Consider the following 24,580-nt stretch of genomic DNA (forward strand, 5'->3'; position numbering starts at 1 on the left):
TATATATATATATATATACTGAAAGTCACGATAAAGATATATTTTTATGTGATTTTTGGTCTCTTTAAAAAATTATATTACAAATATTTCCAGGATTTCAAATGGTCTCTCTATAGTTTCAGTTATGGACAAAGGTCATAATTCAAAACCAAATAATCGGGACAAAACACATTATTTGGCAAAACGATGTTTGCGTTATATGTAGCACATTTCCACGTTTGTTTACCTTCCTAAATTACTATCTTCAGACAGGTTCCGTTCAACTTCTCNCTCAATAACAGTTTATATAACGATAAGATTTTTCAAATATAGAAAATCCCACGTCGATAAAAGAGATTCAAATGCCAGAAAATAAATTCTCCGGTAGCAATTGATTGTTATAACTCGTCTTCATATGTTTCTATCTTAAATTTACATAAATGTGGGATAGACTGAAATAATACGTATAAAAGCAATATTTACTTTATGAAAATAAAAACCGAAGAACGTTGTTACGTTCACTATTCCACTTCCTTAAAATTCACGTGCTGTGCATGTAATACAAATACAAAGCGAACATTAAAAGTAACACAAACAGCATTATATTAATATATAACAATATATTTACAATATTATTACACACATGTGAAAAAATAAAAAAATGCACAATATAATTAAAATATTAAATATATTTTAAGTAAAAATTTAAAAGGAGATACGCAGAAAATTTGTAATTACTAAGCTACTCTAAAAAAAGAAATTTTCATTATGTTAATTATGCTTTAAATTAAAGCATAAGTTAAAAATTATGTATTTTTAAACTTATATGTTTTTATCTTGGCATGGAGGTCATAATAAACGTAATATCTCAGATCGTATATAAAAACGAGTTAAGATAATATTACTTAAGAAAATAATATGAGATACTCGTTGCACAAAGGCTTACATTCAATTGCCGGAAATCATAACAAAGCTCTGTTTAAGCCTGGTATCGATATACAACGTAATAATACCATTTTTATGTTTTTCTGTGAGTGCGATTTGCGTCATATCGTTACATAAACATACAATATTGATCTAGCCTGGTCAACGATAAGAAGCTATTTTCACAAACGTCCCCAACGATAAATGCTTCATTTAATTGAACGAGAGAAATCAATCATTATGAAACAGAAGAGGAGAAGAGAGAGAGAGAGAGAGAGAGAGAGAGAGAGAGAGAGAAAGAGAGAGTGAAGGGAAGAAGAAGAGAAAGAGAGAAAGCGAACGACGTATACCGGATAGAAGCAATATCCGCGGTTCGTTTTAAAGAGGCACTTGCTTTGTGCTCAATTTCGTCTAGGAATTATATAACGACGGCAATTTTTGCGGTAACGTGTCGTTCAAGTAACGATACGGATTTTCTTTCCGTTATTTGCGTTACAATCTTATCGTTTCTCCACTCTTTCCTTTGTCCTCCCGTTCTTTGTTAACTTACGTTAAAGATAAGGTCACTTTACCGCCATAACGATGTGAGAGAGAGAGAGAGAGAGAGAACGGCTCGCTCGCTGATGTACTTTAATGTGTACCACAGCGACAGTGGCGGATTTCCTGATGAGACACGAAACGCGCGCTTTAAGCTCGGCACTTGATACGGAAAAATGGCAAAAATTGTTAGACATGAATATATTCATCCGGGAAAAAAAAAAGATTATATATGTACATATTTTCATAAAACTTCTATAGAAATATATTTGATTTTATTATACTTCCTGCGTTCCATAGAAATACTCAGAATTAATTTGTATGTCGGACGAGTGTATTCTATATTCATCGTTCGTGATAACGAATAAAAAGGTCACGACATGAGATTGAATTATACCTCACTGTATAATCCAGATTTCAGACCGTATTCCTTCTACCTAACTATTGATTTTTTACCATTGGGGCCTCGTATTTACTAAATCCGTCACTGACCAGCGACCAGTCTTCTCCCCTGCATAGTCCCACGACTGTAACCGTGAGCGCTTGATACGGCAACAAATTTTCCACCGCGAGCCAACTTGATGATTTGTGAACTTTGGAAACTATTCGACGGGAGGTATCCATGCCGCGGTGGAGACGACGTTCTGGAATTCCTTGAAATGTGGGTCTCATAAGGAGATACCAGCGAGTTACGGGGGGATGATCAAATCGAAGTATTCAGTATGTTCGTGCGATCAAATTATTTGACAAGCAACAGTTAAAAGGACGGCTTCGATACCGGTGTGTGTCGTATCAAGCAAAACTGTTTCAACTCAGCGTCGCGATTCCTAAAAGTGAATTTATGTCCAGATACGAGCCAACTGCATGCACCGACGGCGCTGTGAGTATATCTTCGGAAAATTTTCCTCCGAGACGCCTCCCGGTCCAATCGATTTGTGTCCTTATCTGCCGTAAGAGAGAAATACCGTGAAATATCGAAATGCGATTTCTCTCTTGCAAATTAATATGTCGCGTCTACCGCATCTAATGAAGATGCAAATACGAAGGGACATCGAAATGCGGACAAGTATATCATACTGACTCTTTCTCTTTTTTTGGAGAAAGAACAAGAGAAGTAGCGTGGAATAATGTGAAACAAATATCGGAGAATACTAATTTAATCTGTTTACGAAACGCGAAACTCGGCCATAGCCGTAGAATTTATCACGGATTGTATAAATCAGTCAACGCTTATCCGGCGTTCACCCTTGTTTTGAAAAACTAATGACTGACGTTCGTAGTTTGCGACGCTGCGATAAACCGTAAAATTCAGCTGACTGAATCAACAAACCACGTCACAACGATAAATGCCACGTTTCAGACCGATAACTTGGACGGATATCGTAATGTCGAAGGCGTGTCGACTTCATCGGTCAATCGAGCCTGCTGTGAATCGAGTCACCGACGAAACCGACACCAGTGTTTGCCATGGAGGTCGGAAATCAGAGCTCGAACAATACTGTTCTATAGAACTCGTGTTTTAACTCGGGACCATTCGCAGTAAGTCACAGCAAACATCGAAACAAATGAAATTCTACTCTCGACGAGGCAAACTAATTACAATTCTTGGCGACTAGCGATCCGTCGCGCGAAATTTTAATTGCTATCCCTTCAATCAACATCTGCATTTGACCTCTCTTCGATAAACAAAGCTTAATCACAGAATTGAATATCGAATCGTTATCTCGCTATCGGTCTCGCCGTCAACTATTTAATTAAAATAAAAGATTAATGCGTTTCAGTGTCAATTGAATTCCTGATCAAATTTTCCCATCAAAAACACGCGATGTCGGCGTCGCTCAAAGGGTTAAGTCGAGCATCAGATTCACACACCTCAATCGTTTCCGTTATACGGCAATTCCATGCGATTTAACCTATCGCAAGTTAAAAGAATGTTTTTCTCAGACGGTAATTACTTCGGGCCGAAGGAGTTATAAGAGGAGCAGTCGGGCACGAAAACGTTCTCAAACCGATACCGTACATTACCGTCGACGGTATCGGCGTTTCTATCGACCTCCAAGACATAACAATTAAACCGCGGCGGAAAGATTGCGCAAGACGTTCTCTCTTACGACGATAATCTACGGAGAATCGCAAAAGCAGCCTCACGCCAAGAAGTAATCGACACGGGTCGATAAGATAGTAACATACGATGAGAGATTGTGCGCACAATCCCCGGTGCACTGATGACGACGTGGACTCCGGAAATGCCGAAATAGCTCGTGATATAAAACCGTTGCTCGCACGAAGGTGAAAAGTACGTACGTAACGATACTGGTGCACCCGAGAATATTTCCATCGTACATCGGAAACGTGAGCACGCGTTAATATTATTCAATCATTGAAAAAACCATTTAGATGAAATCTCGCCGTGCAGCGCGCAGCGTAGAATTTACTTTTTTCTATATATATCGATGAGAACTTTCGCACAGTTTGTGGAAAAGCGGCGCGACAACAATACGTAGAAACGATCGGTTGTGTGAGACGCGTCTCGTCGCGCCTACGTTCAGTGTAAAACGGTCTTTTATATAAGAGTATATTGTATAAGAGTTTATATAAGATTTATATGGACGTGCGTGTACTTCTCTTCTCTCGAGATACACGATACTTTGCGGAGCGATCCAATAGCAGATAACACTGGGACTCGATTATATTTAAATTAAGGCTCCCGGACCCTCGCTGCAATCATATTGTATTATATCGCAGGCGGGACGCGATTTACTCCCGCAGTATTCGTCGGAAAAGATATCTAATCTTCTTACGAGCCACCATTTGCGTCCAACGACATAAACTCGAAATATGTATCGAAAATTCTCGTTCCTCTTCATCGTTAATAAATGACTACGTAATCCACGATCGACGATTCGTTGTATATTTCTAGGCTAGAATACACGGGCTAGAATATGCGGTATAAAGAGAAAGATAGATATATTTATAGAGAGAGAGAGAAAAGGAGAACATGTAATCCAACAAAATTAAAATTCTAAATGAGATTTGCAGTCCCTGTTAAAGTGCAAGCGAAATATCAAACGGGAAGTTATTTTTCTAATATCTCGAAGCAATGTCCAAAGCATTCGTCAAGAAGGCGATCAGACGTCTCGGTCATTTTCAATTCAGCTTCTCCTTGAACATATTACTGAAGTGACATTACCATAGATATTCCGGTTGGGCAGGGTATTTATTTAAGCGAGGGACTACGACCCAAGCGCGAACTGTGTGAAATGGATAGAGATTTCCATGAAAAATCTCGGCATTCCACCGTCAGACGGCAGCTTTTTTCGCGTTATCTCAACGCCGCGTGCATCTATTTCGCGTCAATGATATCGCCGGCAGCGAAAAATGAAGAGGCGAGGGCTGAGAGTCATTACGTGCGCCGCGACGTTCCGATAAACGCGCGTACATAATTGCGCTACGCGGCGCACTAATACCATTACGCCTTTGATAAATCATGCTGCGTCCGGGCAGCATTTTTTAATAAAATTGCCAACCAGAGAAAGCTTGCAAAGCGTATATCCTACGAATGGGAAAGGGAGCGAGAGAGCAAAGAGAGCGCACGCAACGCGCTGCACTCGGCGCATAAATGTCGTTGAATATTTCAAATTTCGTCGGAGCGTGCGGGTTCTTTTCACGACCGGCGTGTATTATTTTGCTTAAACCCACCTACGGATTGTTAATCTCGAGGGTGGAGCAAAAATTAGCGGAAGACGCCGAACAATCCCGTCGAAATAGTGAAAAGTTGAGTCGCAATTTCTGATTATCGCAACGGTGCCGCGGAAATTATAACGCCGGCGTAATTCGCGCTTGATTTATCATTCGCAGCCGTGGCGAACGAGTCGCAGCTTCGTTGGAGAGATGCAAATTCCGCGGCGACATTTCATCGTTACCATGGAAATTGCTTTGACGGTTTATTGGTTTCGTAACTAAATGTAACATAATTAAACGACGGGCGCGCATGACATGCTGATTCCGTTATACGCTACGCCAAAACCAGCTGCAATTTCAAACAACGCGCACAACAAATGATTACTTTGATCTCCCTGGCGAAGACAGGAAAGGTCTGGAATAGAAGAGTGAAAAAGGAGAGGTAAAAATAAAAAGTGGAAATATTGCGAAGGAAACGCCACGTGGACAAAAAATCATTACGCTTCCAACCGCGATAACACGTTCCGCACAGGTGAGCGCAGAAACGGAACATAATTTGCGAGCATGATAAGACAGTCGCGTCGCTATCATCATCACATTCGGCCTTTTCTGCGGTATCTTTCAAAACACCGTCCGCGGAATTAAAGCAATTGCTACCTTCTATTCATAGGACCCATTACGTCGAATTGATAAACGCACGCAAGCACCGACAATTGGCGCATTAAAGAAGACGAGGCGATGTCAACGACCCCTATATTATCATATATAGATGAGGGCAGAGTCGAGAGGAATGGAGGGTCATGGGTAAAGTGGCCGGTTTTTATGTGGCTCTAATCAGTATACCTTTCGTTCGCATGGGAGAATGAAATTACATTTCAATTAACATCGCCGCGACCGAGAGATTAAGCGTAACAAGGAAGAGATGGGCTTTAGCTGGTAGTTTTTATCGTCATTAATTCTTAACATTCTCGTAATTAATAATTTATAAGAGCGAAGAAATGTACTGATTAAATCAGTACGTCTTTAGACCTCGGTCATAAATACGTCCACCCGCGCTTCGCGTATTCCGGACGATGAAATATCGAAACGGCACGGCGCAATTTAGGCGCTAATTAACGCCGTTAGCGCGATTAACTCTGCGCAACGCGCTATGCCCTTTACGGCAAAGGGCTGACGCTACCACGGGCTTTAAGGTTGAGCCAAGCGAGCCGCGTCCCACGCTCTAATACGCAATTAATAGTTACCTACGAAGGGAAAAAATAATGCGGAAACAGAAAATAAAAAAGATGGAACGTTATAAGATACCAATTTAATCCTGGATTATCCGGGATAGTGACGCAATAAGATACTTTGTAGGAAAATCCTTTTGTGTGTTCGATTTGAATAAATAAAATTTATTGAAAATTCCATTAGCGTGCCGTTATAAAAACAGCTTAGTAATTGCAATGTCTTTGAGCAGAAAGGCGATAAATGTCATTGCACGAGTTGGAAACAGAAAGCGGGAAATTCAGGGGTATGGAACAATCGTTGGTCATTTCCATGAGTGCGTTATCAGCGGGATTGCGTAATAGAAATTACCCGGATCAAAGGGGGAACAAATGAGATCGAAGAGATTCCATTCGGGCTCTAATGGAGTTTGTACATGAAACACTTATGAGCTATTCACAGTCGCTTGACCCAAGAACAACATCCATCGACCCAGCCAAGATTCCTGCAAGTTTCCGAGCCCTCTTCACAAGCCCGCCCTCATCTCGTTCCTCTCGTTCTCTCTCTCTCTCTCGTGCACCGCCTGTATTACTTATCCACGTTACAAAATTCCGCGTGTCGCTACGAAATTCCGTGCAAATCGACTACCGGCGTCAGAAATTCGGCTCGCTTTCGAAATACTCGGCCGAATTGCGCCGCACGAATCCACCCAGTTACTCCGTTTTCCCGAATAAAGTGAAACTTCGTTTATTCGAACCATTCTCGATACGGTGCTCGTTCCTATACCTGGGGAGCCACCGCAAAGTAGAACGTTCGATAATATCCCTTGGAAATTGACCGGCGCGGATATGAGATAGTTATAGAGGGGAGATATATTTTCGAATAACCTGATAAAAGTGCAGGCGAATGAGACTGGGCAATAAAACTTCTTATAAAATGGCAAAAATAAAAAATGAATTCTAACAAATAGAGCCCGTAAGCCGCGCAAAGTTCCCCCTTTAAAATAAAAGTATACAAACATGATAACGGTAACGCGACTGTTTGTGACGGCATACAGTGGGTGAAAGAAACACATGCGCGTGTCAACCTTTTCCCCCGGAATAAATTTACAAGAATGAAGAAAGACAAAACAAAGAAATACCGCTGAAAAACAAGCCCGCTGTTAAAACAATTTGTGTTAATATTATTCGTATTATGGCTCCTGACTACTCGCTGCAACCGTCCTTATTTGATGATGTCCGAAGCGAGAAAATGCATGCTTAGAATTCTTGCGTTATACGTTCAAATAGAAAAGATATATATAATGACATTTACGGTTCGAAACACCTGTAAAATTATCCGAACGATTTCTTTTACTCGAACAATCAATAAATAGTCGTAAAATTAACATTGACAAAATCATGGGAAAAGAGGTTAACAAGGAAAGTTCTATGTTAAATTAATTTTGTGACTATTTATTGATGGTTCGAATAAAGGAAAAATGTTCTGACAATTTTATAAGTGCGCTGAATCGATCACAAATGCTGTTTTGTGGGTATATTTTTTATTTGAACATACAACGTATAACACGATAATTTTTGATATGCGTTTTCTCCTTTCTGAGGTAATGAAACAAGGACAGTATATATAGCGAGTAATCAGAAGCCTTAAATCGCTGCTTCCACCGTAGCGTCTTTCATTTTCGCGTAAGATTATTAAAATGATGACGCACGTAAATGTCCTATTTACCCGCTTTGGCTATCATAACAAGTTCTAATTCGTAGTTTGAAGAATTGTCTTGGTTATGTTCGCATCATCGACAAGAAGTAGCTACGCGTGTCTGCATAAACCGCTGTATGCGGTTTCTTTCTGATATATTTATCCTTGCATTCAAGGGTGCCGAACGTATCATGAGCGTATCACGAGCGTGATATTACGAGTATGAGAAATGGGTCGCGTGTCACTTACACAAGTAAGACTCTGCGAATAGATCTGGAAAAATGATAAAAATCGCCGAACGACGATACATCATCGGTTGATATCAGAGCTCGATGATCGATAGTCGCATTGTGAACGGCGACGCGAAGAGCATAGAGGATAACGCAAAGATGACAGAGAAATCAATAAGCAATTTATCACGCCTATAGAATTTTTTTACCAATAATACCTACAATTAGGGGTATACGTTCGAGTATATACGAAACAGAATCCTTTACCTTTCGGTCGTTCGCAATCCGAGAACTCATAACGTTACTTGCTATTCTTTACGGATTTTTCATTTATTATAAATGATACCGACAGACGAGGATGTAATATAAAATTCTACTCTCTCCTTTAATATATCTGCGAACATTACGGACGATGCACCACAATGAAACCACCGTGTGTGATATACTTAAGAAAGATTGTTAGTTTACTTACCTGCCATTTACAGCAGAAATGCACGTACAAATTGAAAAATACACTCAATACACTTCATAATAAATTGTAAAAAAAAAAAGTAGAATTCGCAGCACATTTCCTCTATTGAGGAAAAATTGATGGTAAAATTCGAACACAATCTATGAATACGTTTGTTGCGTTAGCCTCAAATGCAACAAATAGATTAATATTTTTTTTTCATTTGACAGGCGAGATACATGTTCCTAGTTGATTGAATTCTGCGTAAAATACTTCGATGAAAATTTAAATTCCACGTTTCGTATCTCTGCATATGCACCATATCTATTTCTGCCCCTATTTCCGGGACGGAAATGCTACATATACGACAATCAAATATATGTATATAAATAACAGCACATTTTATAATTTTTTCTTCACATATCAAAAAAGTACCGGTCACTGCAATATGTGACACATGAGAATAATTATTACGGGCTCGACGAACACGTTCTCGTGATAATTCGCGAGCAGATATATCATCCTCCTCCCACTTTTAATTTACAAACTGAACAGCAATCAACTTACATTATATAATCTTATCTGCAAACCGAGAACGATAGCGTTTATTATATTAAAGCCCGTGAAGTCACGAAAAGAGATCCAAAATCGCGATTTCCACTCAAAGTTTTCCAAATTATTATTTCGATTAATGCTCGCTTCTATAATTAGGTGAATCACTAGATCGTGCGACCTATTTTGGCGAGGAAATCGCGATAAATTCATTTGTATAAATGCATAATATATAAATTACTCGCGCAAAATGAGATTCTCGTTAATATATGCAACACGTTGCACTTGCGTCAGCGATTTTCGCGCGAGATGCGATTCGAATGCCATATTAAACTACATTAAAATTCATGACAACGTGACGATATTAATAATTTATAATGTTAATACTTGGCGTTAACGTAATAATTAGATAATTAATTTTCTTTGACTCACTGGAGAAATTAGCGAAAATGAAAATTCTCTCTGCGACCTATGATAGTGCGAATGTCCACTCGTTATTTGCGAATCTGTACGCTGATTTTGCATATCGTTAATTAAATGCGTTAATTACAACGCGCCTTAACATCACGCGATAACTCGATCATTACCGCCATCTATTGGACAACATTACAATCAATATTTTCTGTATCCAGTATTGGTAATACAAAAATGTAAACTTTCGTAAATTACAATAAAGACGAACAAAGTAAGAATACTTTATGACGATGTGTATAATTCTAAGAAAAATAACATAAATAATTAAAAAAGTATAAAGACAAAAATTAAAGAAAAAAGATTGAAGTTAATTGTGATCCTCTTGTGATCCCATTCGATAAGATTTCTACACCTCTTTCTTTTAAACAAAAATATTTTAAGCTAAATTTGTCTGCAGTTGCGTATATATCTACTCGACTGATAAAACAGTTTCCTTCATATGCTACATACATCCACAGAGACCAAGCAAATACATAGCGAAAAAGATATCTGAACGAGTAGCGAAGCCAGTACTTGCGCTTAATTAAAGTAAATTAGAGGTCATCGGGGGACAAGTAAGCGCAGACCGGTTGACACCCGGTATAGCGTGAACCAATCTACTGGCGCCAATGCGATAGCCCAGATTTCACAGCAGCGTCAACCGATTCGTTTTTCATGTCCCACTTTTTGTCGAAGGCGATCGCGGGCAAAGTAATTCAGCTATCCATACCGATCTCTAAAGATAATGAAAGGAAAAAAACAAAGGAAAAGAAGAGCGAAACGTCCATTTTAACGCATTAAAATGGAAAATTGACGCACAGATATATTCAAATTATTCGCACGGCTATTCGTATGTGAATATGAACAAAGTTCATGATACTATTAATATTTTGCATTAATTGTTCCAAACAAAAAGAATCGCGTTGAGTATAATTGCGAAATAAATATTGTTCTTGATAATTGGATATTCTTAACTGACTCGCATTGTAAGGTTAATTGATACGGCGAATGAATATTCTGCAAATGTGATATTTCTCTCGTTGCGAATAAAGAATGATCGACTATATTTCCGATATTCTTTACGTTGTGTTTATCGAACTTATCTGCTTTCATTTATTTCAAGCTGCCATTTTGTACATCCAACTTTAAATTGCAAATTACGTTTTTGTAAGATAACCGTAATGCCGCGTTGATGACGAGGTTGTTTAAAGTATGCACGTTAATGCACTAAAGCCGCAAAGTCACGTAGGCATTGTTGCCATAAATATTAATTAACGCTAATTATGCTGAAGCCGAGACTTTCTATGCCTTTTAAAATGAACGCAAGTAAAAAGGGACAAAGAATTATTTAAACTTCGCTCCGATCCCATTGATGTTTATTGATACACGAACCGACCATTCTAATGTACAAAAGCAATCAACGCATGCATAATTACTTACCTCCGAAACAGGGACGAAGGCACTAGGTCCATCGAAGGCCGGTACCGGTACTGGAAGTCCTCTATCCTGTAAAAAAAAATCAGATTTTCCATTATAGTACTTCTTATATTCGACCTCCAACCTAGAACTACTGTAACTCAACGACACTCGCCAACAGCCCGGCTAGCTCAGTCGGTAGAGCATGAGACTCTTAATCTCAGGGTCGTGGGTTCGAGCCCCACGTTGGGCGAGTACATTTTTTTTCATATAAAAGCGAATTTTAAAAAATCTTCATCCGAATAACTTTCGTATTATTCGCTTTTACATAAAATAACAAAAGCAACGATAGAAGTGAATAAAAAATGTAACATTTGAATACGTTCGAGTTACGTCACGAATGCAATTCACAAATACTCGTATCTGAATATATCGCGAGTAATATTTTCTGTGTCTATAAGATATCCTTTTTTTCATAAATGTTCTCGATTATATACGATAAAATGAGAGAATTAGATATTTTGCAAATTGCACGCTTTATCGGTGTCGGAATATGACACATTGTATTTTATGTGTAAAGTCTCCTTCCTGGCTTCCCGGCGGCTTCGTGCCTGAAAACCGTTCTACACTATATACAAGCTTTACACACAAGTCGTATCGATCGGCCTCGAGTGTGACAATATCGGTGAGCATAACCGTCGCCGAAACGATGGATTCTATTCACATTTACGTGCGAGCGCGCGAACACACACACACGTCTGATGTATACTTTTCCGCTGAGCCGTCTATTAAAACGATTGAAATATCCATCACATTTTTAAATTCGCGTGTAATCCATCCGTACATTCATCCGTTTCGCTTTTCTCGTCAAATGTACCTTATGCATTCATGAAATTGATTAATCTGCCGTACACAAGACTATTAGAGTTAAATTTACGAAGGGAGGATATTCGTCGTGCTTTTTTGCAAATTAACGAATCCATGAATCAGTCGCAATGACGCCATGAAAATACGGTTTTCGAAATTAGTACAAAGCGAGGTAAATGTGTAGGAACGTTTATATGGTCACTTTGATCCCGCGCGAACTCCAAGATAGCCGATTATTTTTACGGTCTACTCTCATCCTGCCGAAGACGAGCGAGATCCGAACGTATTGCTTCGCACCGTCGGTGTCCTTGCCGTCGTGAGGAACGTGAAAAGAAGTGACGTTAAAATAATACGGAGCTGCCGGCCGGAAATATTTTTTACCCTTCGATTTTACGCCGTTCCGATCGCCGCTATTTTCGTTTCGTCCACTTGGACATTTACGACGCATTTACAACGGCTGATCGTTCCTGACACTAGCGACGCAAGATTATATATCGCCGAGTATTTCTCTCAATGGCGCTGACCGATTAGTTCGATTCGCCGTGGTCTTTCGGAAAGATTGACTGGCACCGTAATAAGATTAATGACCGTCGTAGAATTCGGAGGGAACTCCTCTGCGATCGGGCCGGTTGCTTTAACCGCCGAGAACTACTAGCTGACGGAGTATTTTTAGGCCGCAGTTCAAACGTGCCCCCCAAAATAGCCAGTCAAAACAACTCCATTAATATAACCGACGGTTACCACTATCCCGTTTATCTTTTATGCATAAGCACATCCTTCGCCGGACCGTTCCCACGCACTCGTTTTGGTATACTCGCGAGTTAAAACGTCCGCGCCGCGGAAGATATCATTTTCCCCGTGATTAATGACTGTCCGGGTCTCAAAGTGGCCCGTTCGAAAACTTTCCAAGACGCAGATTCCAAGATTAATTATAGCAATGCGGAGGAACGAATTATGAAGAAACGAGATTTCTTTTCTCGTACGGAGAAATCCCCCACCGTTGAGAAGGTTAATCAGCAGCCACCACCCAGTCGCTCGAAATGCGCGAATAGCTGCTGCCGCGAGACTTTGTAACGCGAGTCTCGCGGTGGTTTATTTATCAGAACAGCCAAGGCGGTGCATTAAGAGCGAGGATACAAAGTCACAGCGCCGTAAGAATCGCGCTCGGCAGTTACTCTTCGCGAAGGACTCGGATAAATTGCCACAAAGCTGGAAAGATAAAGCTTGAAATATTCTGGACAATCTCAATTCCGCCGCGGAATGTACAGCGTATCTCAGAATTATTGCACTTCCTCTCGCGGCGCGGATACTTACAGCCTGAGGAAAATTGCGATTGCTTCGAAAGCGGGACATTTTGCAGGGTCACAGCCAAGGATTCACTCGGTTATACCCCCCCCCCCCTTTTTTCTCTTTGAACCTTAGCAAACATTTATATTCGATAAAGTTGTACGTTGATCAAATCAAATGTCAAGTGAAAATAAACAACGTAATCTCGTCGCTCAATTTCGAATGAACTTTAGCGCGCGGCGGTCGCCTTCGGAGCTTTGCGACGACCGCTTCGACGACCGTTCGCCATAGAAATTGCAAAAGTGGTTTCGGGTCAATAGGTGATTTGCCTCGCAGAGCTGAAAGCAGGTGCGGCAAGTTCTGAGATAGCCTGTATACGTACGCGTCGCAGTGACCGGCGCGCGTTCCTCTGTGTTTGCCGACTCTGTGTGTAACGCGCGCCACGGCAACGTCTTCGACTTCGTCTCGCGTCCTCTAATAAACTACGAGGAGCACGCGGATACGAGGAACGCCCGTTTAGTCGAGGATGCAAACCTCCGCACGGGGACCGGCGCGAAAGAATTTCGGCCGAGAGTGCTCGAGAGTGCAAACCTCGCGGGCGTGTTAACGGACGAGTCTGGCGAACGTTCCCTCGCGACTTTGCGAGCGAAACTTTACGCCGCGGCCGCCACATCTAGGCTATCCGTTATCTCGCATCAGTCGTTTCGCGAGGATCTTTTCCCGCCGCCGCGTCGGAATGTCCCGTGTGTTCTGACTCAAGTCACACAAAGCAATATTTAATTCTCTTCTCGAAGCCTGCGAGCGAGATAACCACGGACAATATCGCGGCGATTTTTATTTGCGATTTCCTCTCGAGGAGCCCGGTTTGTCGCGTTCACGAGAAATTGACAGGACATTGCACAACCGGCAGAAATGAGACTCGAGTTTCGCAAGAGCGAATGGATCGACTGACCGATTGCTCGCGTAATTAACGTACGACGCCTCCGATAGAACACAAGCGGCAAGTTGATTAAAGCGGTCAAAAATTAACGCTGCACGGAGAAAACATGTTTTATTGGAACAGCAAATTGTTTGTTAATATAATGACAGCGAATAAATTCGTCACACGGGAAATATAATTTTACTGTTGTAGCAAAACGCTCGTCGTCGACGGCAATAAAATTTAATTGTCGTAATCAAATTATTTTGCTGTCCATATATCCAGCAAATAGCAATTAATACTCTTAACAAATCTTTCTGCTGTCCAAACAAATTTTTTCGCTGTCATTATAATAACAAACAATTTGTTGTTCTAGCAAAATTTGTTTTCTCCGTGTTTAGCTGTCCGGGAGAATAAATATGGCTAAACCAAAAATGAAGGAAAAGCGCGCTTGTTAAAACTTTTCCAAATTAAGAAAAATAATTCGAAATAAAAAATATTGCATAAAAGAGTGCTAAACCCGGATACTCAATATGATACTTATTATGATGGATAACTCTCTGATATGAATATAACAGCGCTGCCATCCAGGCATAGAAACCAAAAAAATGAAATAGTAACTGCTTTTTGACGAAGGAGATAACAAAAGTGATTTCTCAGACATGAAAATAGTGACCAAAAGTGACATTTTTTGTCCAATTCTGAGAGTAACTAAAACTATTTAAGCGAAAAAGTAACATTCTTACTTTCCCAGATTTCTTTGGATAGCTTAACATATAGCGAGTTTTTTCCACAGCACAGTTCGAAAGTCCATTACAAGAGAAAAAGGACATGAATGATACAAGCCTTCGGAACAATTTTATTAAGAGAGACGACAAAAATATGTGTACAACGTCCATATTTTACAAATTTAACAGCAGCCCAGGAAAAAAAGTGGCTATAGCGACCCATTTTGAACGACAGAGGATTTTTTTAGTGACTTGTCAAGAAAAAGTGACCAGATGACAGCGTTGATATGACAGATTGATTAGAACACGAAAGACATCTATCGGATACTTTAATCAGGGACGTCCTGAAACAAATCGAACCATCTTCGCTTACCTTTACCATCTCGAGGATCTCCGCGCACTTGATCCTGACGTTCTGGAAGGGACAGTTGACGCTGAGCCTGAGGATCACTGGCAAGTGCAGCGTCACTAAACTGAGGTACTTGTTGGCCTGCGCCTGTCTGGGTCCGTCCAAGGCGTTACCCAGGTTCAGCATCCTGCCGACGTCGCCAGGCGTCACCTCCGGGCTCTCGAGCACCCTGCCGCTTTTGGAGGACACGTCGTCGTCCTGCGAGAGCGGCCTCTTGATTTGCCCTGCGCTGAACTTCCGCTCGTCGTTCTTGCGCAAGTAGTCCTGCTCGGACCGCGGTCGGCACGCACGGGAATCCTCCGCGTTGTCGTCGTCGCCGCGCGCGTAGATCGCCTCGCGATCGTCCTCCAGGTTGACGTCGAGGTTCATGCGCGCGGGATCTCGCGTGTTCTCCTGCCGGTAAAGCTCGCTCTCGTTCTCGAAGCCGTCCAGCGTGTTGAAGACGACCCCGTCGCTGCGGCGCGCGCTCGCCACCTCGCTCTCGTTGAAGGACACGTCGTCATCGGCGCCGCTGTCGTAGTATCGGCGCTCGTGCGTCAACATGTCACCACCACCGCCACCGCCAGCGATCTTAGATCGACGACTCAAGCTCCGACAGTCGAACGCGGAGGCGGCCTCGCTGCGCGGGTGTCCGAAGCCGCTCAGGTTGTCGTCGAACTTGGGACTCTTGCCGTACACCCTCGTGTCCGCGTCGAGCTCATCGTCCTCCAGCTGCTTCTGCTTGGCGCCCTTCACCTTCGCGTAGCTGCTCTTCGTTCTGCCGGGGCAGCAGTCGTCGCTCGACCGGTCGCTCGACGACGAGCCCGGATGGTACTTGCGCTCGCTCTCGCAGCTCGAGCCGAAACGCGGCTCTGAGCTGAAGCGCGGTTCCGAGCCGTCCTTGAATCGCAGGCACCTGCCTTGCTGCTGCTGCTGCGTCGGCTGCTCGATCTTGAAGCCCTTACCACCCTCGTCCGAGGACGTCGAGTGACCGGACCTGCAGCTCTCGACGCCGTCGCCGGTGTACCTCCGCCTCTCGTTGCCGAGGCGACCATCCACGCAGTCGAACGCATCGGCCGGGTATCGTTCCGGGCACTCTGGATTGTTCTCGTCGAAGAAGGTCGAGCCGTCGTTCACACTCTGCGGGAAGAAACCCTCCGTTCGGAACGAATCCAGCAGCAATTGGTGCTGGGGACTCCTCGGGGACGACCTCGTGGGCGAGCGCTCGATACTCATGTCGTATCTTTACCCAAATACGAATCGATTAGAGATCGATAACGGGCACGTGTGTGCCTAGCTTTCGAATTTTCGGAGGATCAAGAATTGTACAAAGTTCTGGAAAGTACTATGAAAATCATCCTCTCCTCCTCGTTTCTTTCTCCCTCTCCTCCTCAAGCCCCTATCCTCAAATATATATCAATTATAAAGAAATTGCTATGTTTTCATTATCTGAATTTCCATTATTTGAATTTCCATTATCTAAACATTCGAGCTGTACTACTTAAGCTGCGGTCAGATTCATGCTTACAGCACTGTAAGCGTGAATTCTATCTTTCTTTAGCATGTAATCAACAATAAAGATAGAATGACGCTTACGGGCGCTGCAAGCGTAAATCGGACCGTAGCTTTAATTTTTATTTCTATTTTATTCTTATCTTAATATATCCTTAAAATATATTTATCTTCTACAACGATACTTCTTAGAAAGCAAGGTCTTAGAGCGTTAATAAACGTACATCTATCTATCTATTCTCCCTCTTCCAATTAATGGTACTCCATGCCTCTATAAAAGAAATTCCTGCAGAGGAATAGCAGTTTCGGGTTATTCTCTAAAGATATGAACTGAAATGTTCACGAAACATTAGAAATCATGAAGGACACGGTACTAAGGCCATAGTCAAGCCGAGTATGACTAAAATTATTTGTGTGTGTGCTTGATCTTACTTTCACGACTAGTTAATTAATATTATTTGCATAGCTTGAAACTTAGTACAACCTCGCGCATTAGATGATGAAGTTCAGAGAAAATATTTAAAAAAATCGCAAGTTATATATATACAGTGAAATATTTCGCGTCTTTTTTATAACTATTCCGCGCGGAGAATTTTTTTGAAAGACGCGTTAAATAGACGCATAAAAAATAAATAGTTGATCGAAAATTTTACTCCAGTCCCGGAAACTTATATATCATTAAATTGAGATCTGAAGATTAATATGTCAAAAGCTATAACGGTTGAAATGTTCGCAGGTTAATTTTGGTGGATTTAACTGTTGATTGATCGCGCTAGAATCAAACAATTCTAGGGTAAACTATGCTAAATGCAGTACAAATAGTATTTGCAAAATGATTTCTAAATTACTGTTTATTTCCGCAAAATCGTCATTGCCATCTAAATCTTTCATGAACTGCGTTATTTGAACTTTTTACAGTGAGATCTTTTTTATACGCCGCTTTCTCAATGTGATTATTTTGATTATTTCAATTATTTTGTCGGACTTTTCTATAATTACGCAATCCTTATCTATTATCGACTTTCTTACAGAATCCCTTAAAAGATAAAATCACTTGCAAGAAATGGGCTGTGAATCTGATTCAATGAAGGCAAGTTATCTGAATTTTCAGAAATACGTGTTGTACGCGAGATATAACGAATCCGCGATATTTGATTCTTGTAGTTACGCTTAAACGAATATAATTTCCCCATCACGTTTATTATTAATCCCCATAACGTGCACATTTTAATGAGCCGCTCGTGATTATTTAAGTACCGCGTTCGCATCGGGCTTTACGTGTTTGCGTGACTGAATGCTGATATTAAATCCAGAACCAATAATTTGCCGAGAGGGAGAGAGAGAGAGCACGAAACGAAATGTTTGCACCGATTAAATATGTCCGCTCGAACAGAATTATGATACGATGCGAGATTATTTTAGGAAGTATTTATTACACAGCATACCGCATACATCATTCGTTATTTGATAATGGTTAATTGATTAATCGTTAATTAATGGCTCGAGTAATTGATCCCAACAAACAAAGTTGTTCAACAAACGGAATAATATTATTATATCGCACTCCCACGTGACACGCCCGTGTTTATTAAATAAAATAAATAATAGGATCAAATTTACTATATATCGATCGGACCTAAATATTTCGCGATGCATGAAGATACACACAATATGTGTGGTGTCACAATATAATATTCAAATTTCAGTGCTGTCATCCAGTCACCGGAACAAAAAAAGTGAAATAGTGATTGCTTCTTGACAGAAAAGTGACAATAAGTGGCCTCTCAGAATAATGACTAAAAGTGACATTTTTTTGTCAAGTTCTGAGAGTAACTAAGGTTATTTAAGCAAAAAAGTAACACTCACTCTTATTTTCTCCTAGGTTTATCTTTGAATAACTTATAGCCAGTTCTTTTTATAGTACGGGCTTGAAAGTTCATAACACGGAAAGACCAACAGCATGAACGATACGTACGGACGCTGAGATAACGGACCGGTCCTGAGCGGCAACAGGCGAGACGGCAAAAAAAACATATATATATACATGTGTATAACGCCTCTATATTTTACAAATTTAATAGAAGTTCAGGAAAAAATAATTATAGTGACCTATTTCGAACGATAGTGAATTTTTTAGTAACTTCTCTGCAAAAAGTGACGAAAGGTGACTTAAGTGACTGGATAGCAGCGTTGAGTATTCAGTTTCGAAATCACCAAGTGCGATTTATGATCATGGTCGAAGCAAACACGCGCTACCTAACGCTTATCCGGACGACGAATGAACGGTGACCACTCACCTTCCGTCTTGAGCCGAGAACCTGCCGGCCGCGTTCTTGCTGTCCTCGATCTCGCCGGTGTCCTCCCAGTGATTCGGACTGCCGACACCACCCAACCATCCTTCGACGGTGGTCCTGGCCACGGCCAAGGCGATGTTCCTGGCCGCCTCGTCCCTGTCGCAGAGCGGCGCCAGGAATCTACTGACGAGCTCGACCTCGTCGCCCTTAGTAGAGGCGCCGCTGCCCGACGAACTGTTCGGCTCTCGGTACATATCCTTTTTCCGTATCCCTGCGCACGTTGTTTTCCTTCGCTCCGCCCGATCCTTTCCGGAATACGTTCGCCCGTCCTCGAGGCAATCGCACGGATAGCGGTAGTGTATCGTGGCGCCCGCGCTCGGCTCGATTCCCAGGATAAACAGCGCGACGGACCGACGGGATGTTCTGTATTTTTCTTCCCGCCGAATCGCCTTTTCTCTCCTCCGCGAGCCGATATCTTAGCTATTTCGCGAGCTCGTCGCGCAATCCTCCTCCCTGCCCGAAACGCCGCGAGAGATCTCCGTCCGCCGGCACTGTAAGATCAAACAGCTCTCGCTATCATCGGGCTTTCTCGTCCGTTTTTTTAATCTCGATCGCGTAGATCGCCCCCACGACGCGTGCTATCTCGCGCGTCGATCGACCTCCCCTATCGCGTTCTCTCAGACTCCCGAGTAACTTTCCTCAAATTCTCGCTCGGTTCACCCAACCTCTCATTCTCTCTCGACTCTTCGCTCTGTCTCGCTCAAATTTGCACAAAATCTCCCCCTTCCCTCTGATCTTTCGCCTCAAATGATCGTCTGCGCGATTAAACGGTACTCGCGCGCGTTCCCATTTTCCAAAGTCTTCCCTCCAGCTGGCAAAGAAAGAGGCCGAGAAGAAGAAAAAACGAGGCTTACGAAAGTTAGATCGCGCGCGGTACTATCCTCGCGTAATTACGCTCGTTTCGTCTCGTTTCGCCGTAAAACTCGTTTCAGGAAGATTTTACCGAGATGCGGTGCACCTCGGGATACGTTTCGGGGCGATAGAAAGTAGGCAGACGTCAGCCGCCGCTACGCGTCGAGATCGGAGGGCGGGAATAGATAGGAGAGGCAATCGGACGATTCTGACGAACCTTGCACGGAGGAAACGATCGGCCGGGAACGCTTTAACTCGATCGCGACTCCGATCGATCGTAACGCGCCTCTCCTCTTCTCTCTTCCTCTTTCCCACCCATTATCTTCCCTTCGCGCTCGTCTCTCTATTTCCCTGTATCTCTTTTCCTCGAGATCGCCTCGATTTTGCACGCGGTTTGTCTCTTTCTCGCTAATATTAACGTTGCTACGCAATCACGAATTACATTTTCCTTATTTTACACCGTTACTGCGCGCCGATCTTCGCCGAATCTCTCACAAATCTTCCGTACCGTTTGCGTGGTCTGCTCGCACCCTCGTGTTTTTCCTGCGCTGCTTTAGTCCATGGAGTACCTGAAATCAGAAAAGGGAGATATACAGATGAATCGACTATAGATTGCCGATTGCGAAGGAAATGTCACTTAGAGAATGTGGTCCCAGAAGTGGCGGAAGCTAACTATACAGCGCGTTGTATCTTTTATAATTTGAACTATAAACTAACAGCTTTTGACATCTTAAACTTTAGAGGCGCGAACAAATGGAATATTATTCTTCGATTCAATTGAACGTGGGTTTTGTATTAATAGATCAGATGCGTCGTCACTAGGACATTGAATGCTGAAATGTGGAAAGTTATGAAAAGTGATGGACTACACGGCCTCCCGTCGAAATTGCAAAAAACGCTGAGTGTCCACTTTCCGCCAATTCGGGAGCACCGCGTCGGACTTCAATGAAATAAGAAAGTTTCGTCTATATAGACGAAATCATTTTCCTCTAGCGAATTCCTCCCTGTGTAAAATGAATGTACGTAAAACTCGGAAAGTACCGCCATCAGGGCGAAACGATCGGCATCGATCAGGAGAAGAGGAAATGAAACGCGCGGCAAAAAGACACAGATTATGACGCGGGAAACGCGAACATTTCGCTGAGTGATTTCATCCTGACCGTATTGAACTTCAATTTACCGCCGTCTGACGTGCTTCGATCGATCTTTCGCTCGCTCGATGGATGTAATATGTTAGCGACGTAAGCCCCTCTAATAGGGGAAACACTTTTCAACAGTACGTAATAACCGGCGGATTATCGTTCGGCAAGGAACATTATGCAATGGTAATCGAGAGCTACGATTCTTGAACCTTGAGGAAATCAGTATTTCGCGGTACGATTGACTTTCGCAATTGAACACTCAATTTTACGAGACATAAAGTGGATTAATTTCGACATCGCTTTTAACTTACAAATGACACGGCTACGAAAAAATCGCAAAGCGGCTCTTCGCGATATTTGTGATCGTGTGCTATATAATACTCGTGTATAATATACGTCACGCAAGAAAGAAATGAGCATTTCGTTGATACAAAGATATATATGCGTTTTACTGACGTTGCTGACTAACGTCGGATGATTCAGAACGATCAGCTGAGTTAATTTGTGAGTAACAGCGTACCGGGTGTCTTAATGTGAACAAGCAAGATGTGGACGATAGTCGAGCGCTTTAACGAATTTAAAAGCCACACGGGTACTTCTTTCCGACATGAATTAATAATAGGAAGTAATTAATTATCATTTTATCGGAATTGCGCAATTAATCAATATCATGGTACGGGTGGTCTGCAATTTGATTAATCGATTGTCGTGAGAGGAAGCCTGGGTCAAGGTTGCGAGGTCAGGAAATAAGAAAGGTCGCGTCAGGGTAGCAATTTATCGAGGGACGACGGGCGAGCGAATAAAACGTCAAAGGATATAAAGGAAGATGCACTTTCACGAAAAATAAATCGGTATGACGACGACGACGAGGACGAAGACAACGACAACGACGACGATGACATACTGTTCAAATTAGCGATGTTTTCTAGAAAAAAGAAATCCGATTCAAAGAATAAATCTCACGGCACACTCGGCGTTATTGCGCAAACGCATTCACGCGTATTTCATACGAGCATTTTCTTGTTACGTAAGTTGTAGAAAAGGCCTCGGAGGAGTTGTAAGTTGTAACGTTCGACGTTCCGCCGCTGCCGAGGAAAATGTTTTCAGCGTTATTTTTGTCCCTCCGAGACGCTTGAAATTCACTCCCGCCCGTTCTCGATTCGAATATTAAGCCGGTAATTGACTCAACGACTTCATTATCAAGTCAATGTAAGCAAATCAACGACACGTTACAGTTACCAACGTCGATAATACGTTGATCTGTTTTAACAGGAACTTTAGAAACTTCGCCATCTAGGACGTGGCTAGGCACGCGTGATTTCTGCAAACTTATTATTATATGATCAATGGGCTCTCTCGGTAACACTTAGGTCAAAGTATAACCTTACACGTAACACTTTGCATTTAGACTTTGATATTAACGCTGGTACTTTTACCATAACCAATGGAGTCTGATTATACTCTTTACCATAATGTCGAGCGGATCATGAGATTTTCATGAGAAAATATGCCACGAATTTATGTTTGTAACTAGGTATGGAGATATAACTTCGCTCGATAAATATAAATTACTGTAATTCATAAAAATTACGAGAACGTGATTTACTTAATTCGATCGCTTATTTCTACATTTCACATAAATATACCACGAATCAATCGGTATATTACTGTCTACATGAAATAAGAAAAAGTTAGAATAAGCATTTGTAAAAACAAAAGTCGATATTTTGTTAGCATGAGAATTTGATGGAAAGAAGGAGAAGGAAAATTAAAACCATTTGAACTTGCTGTTGATCTTTGAAGATGATTCTATGTCGCCTATTTTATCCACTTAAATGCGTCGCGTAAAAACTACTCATCGAGTTCTAAAAGCACGCGTTCGTACGAGCATTATAAAAAATATGAGTATATTTATATGCACCATCACCATCTATGATTGAACAATTTGATCGACACGTGATCGCTTCGCTTCTATGTAATCAAGGAAATGATCGAAGATAATCAGATATCCAGCATCGGCACTCCTAATCACAAAGTTGTAAGTTTTCTGCGCAACACAAAAAGCAAATCGAGAGAACGCGAAGTAACGTTTTCCGCGAAACCAACTTTTTCAAAAATAGGAAATAATTACAAATTATGGATTTCCGTATAAATATTACGAATGCGTGCCACTGAAAAAAAAAATCTATCAAACCAGTTTATGGCTGCCGATAATTGCGACAATGATACGGTATCCCATTACTTTTTGTTATGCGTATATAAAAAAAATCATTGCGATAATTATTATATTTATCGCTACGTGGATTTATCCGAACAACTGTCTGACATAGTCTGTTGGTGGAAATTAACAGGAAGATACAAGATAAACGGACGAGCGTTTTAACGTGACGTAACCGATAACCGCAAGTGTGAGGTCACCACGCAACTTGTGATACGTGCAAATTTGTACTTACGTGCAAAATTATCATCGAAATTTTAACAACAATTTCAGACTGCCCATTATTGTTAATTAATGATGAAAATCGAGTGCGCATGACCGACGATTCGTGACAAAACGTTAATCTTCGCCGAGATTACCGCTGGAAAACATACATCCGTCACAAATTGTTCAAAGAATTCGTAGATGAAAGATGGCTCGCCAGATCTGGGACAAGTTGTATATTTATGTTGTTGCAAGTTGCGCGCAACTATATCGAGCTGCCCCTGAAATAATCCGAAAACACTCTAGACTCTGGTCCGCGTATCTCTTATCTCGTTGTGCGCCTTCCCTTCAGTTTTCTCTACCTCTTTGGCTCCGTTCGGTTCCCCGAGGTTCCGCGCGCGCTCGCGCGATCTCCGTGACGATCTAAATATTTATAACGCTCGAAGCCTAACCCTTCCACTCCGCGCGGATATGAATTATTAATGCCGCGACCATGCTACCGCATGCTCGCGCGCGTCGCTGTGCATTCCCGATACCGTATACTTTGTCTTGGAGATATAAGGATGGTCAGGGCACGTCGCGAACGTGCGAGGCGATAAAGCGATCGCGCTCCGCTCGCCTCGCTTCGCAGCTCGACTCGCTTAAGCGAATTAAACGGAACGAAACAGAAGCGCGGATTAACGCCACCCGCCAAGTATATATACCGGCGTAATTTCGCGCGCGGAATTTATTTCATGGGCGCGTGTCGCGCGAGGGCCGTTCGCGTCGCCCGAGAGAGAAAGAAGGAGAGGAAGGGAAAGAGAGTTTTACGGCTCGCACGATCGATCGCCACGATCCACGCACGGCCGCAAGATCGTCTCTCTCTCGGCGGTAATGACTTTTTATTTACGAGTCCGACGCCGCGGATGAGATTAACTCGAGAAAAATATACGAGCAGCGGTAAATTCGCGCGTTTCTTCTTCATTCTGAATTGGCGTCGAGC

At 42.0% G+C, this 24,580-nt stretch overlaps 1 protein-coding gene, 1 long non-coding RNA gene and 1 other non-coding gene across 3 annotated transcripts in view; 2 read left to right on the forward strand and 1 right to left on the reverse strand.

Moving 5' to 3' along the window:
- LOC106744814 overlaps positions 1-24,580 on the reverse strand; it is a 206,166-nt gene that overhangs the window by 159,860 nt on the left and 21,726 nt on the right. Inside the window, exons 2-5 of the mRNA XM_014619855.1 lie at positions 20,543-20,603; positions 19,126-19,673; positions 15,302-16,559; positions 11,152-11,217 (exon numbers count right to left, since the gene is read on the reverse strand). Coding sequence (XP_014475341.1) covers positions 11,152-11,217; positions 15,302-16,559; positions 19,126-19,376 — 1,575 coding nt within the window. The 5' untranslated portion in view covers positions 19,377-19,673; positions 20,543-20,603. The remainder of the gene's footprint in view (positions 1-11,151; positions 11,218-15,301; positions 16,560-19,125; positions 19,674-20,542; positions 20,604-24,580) is intronic.
- The window catches only part of LOC106744820, an 81,617-nt gene that overhangs the window by 30,532 nt on the left and 26,505 nt on the right, over positions 1-24,580 (forward strand). The window lies entirely within an intron of this gene.
- Positions 11,308-11,380, forward strand: Trnak-cuu. Its single transcript has one exon. It is a non-coding gene; the product is annotated as a tRNA-Lys (tRNA).

Source organism: Dinoponera quadriceps, unplaced genomic scaffold (assembly GCF_001313825.1).
Source record: "Dinoponera quadriceps isolate SergipeBrazil2010 unplaced genomic scaffold, ASM131382v1 scaffold1308, whole genome shotgun sequence".
In the NCBI taxonomy this organism is placed as follows: Eukaryota; Metazoa; Arthropoda; class Insecta; order Hymenoptera; family Formicidae; genus Dinoponera; species Dinoponera quadriceps.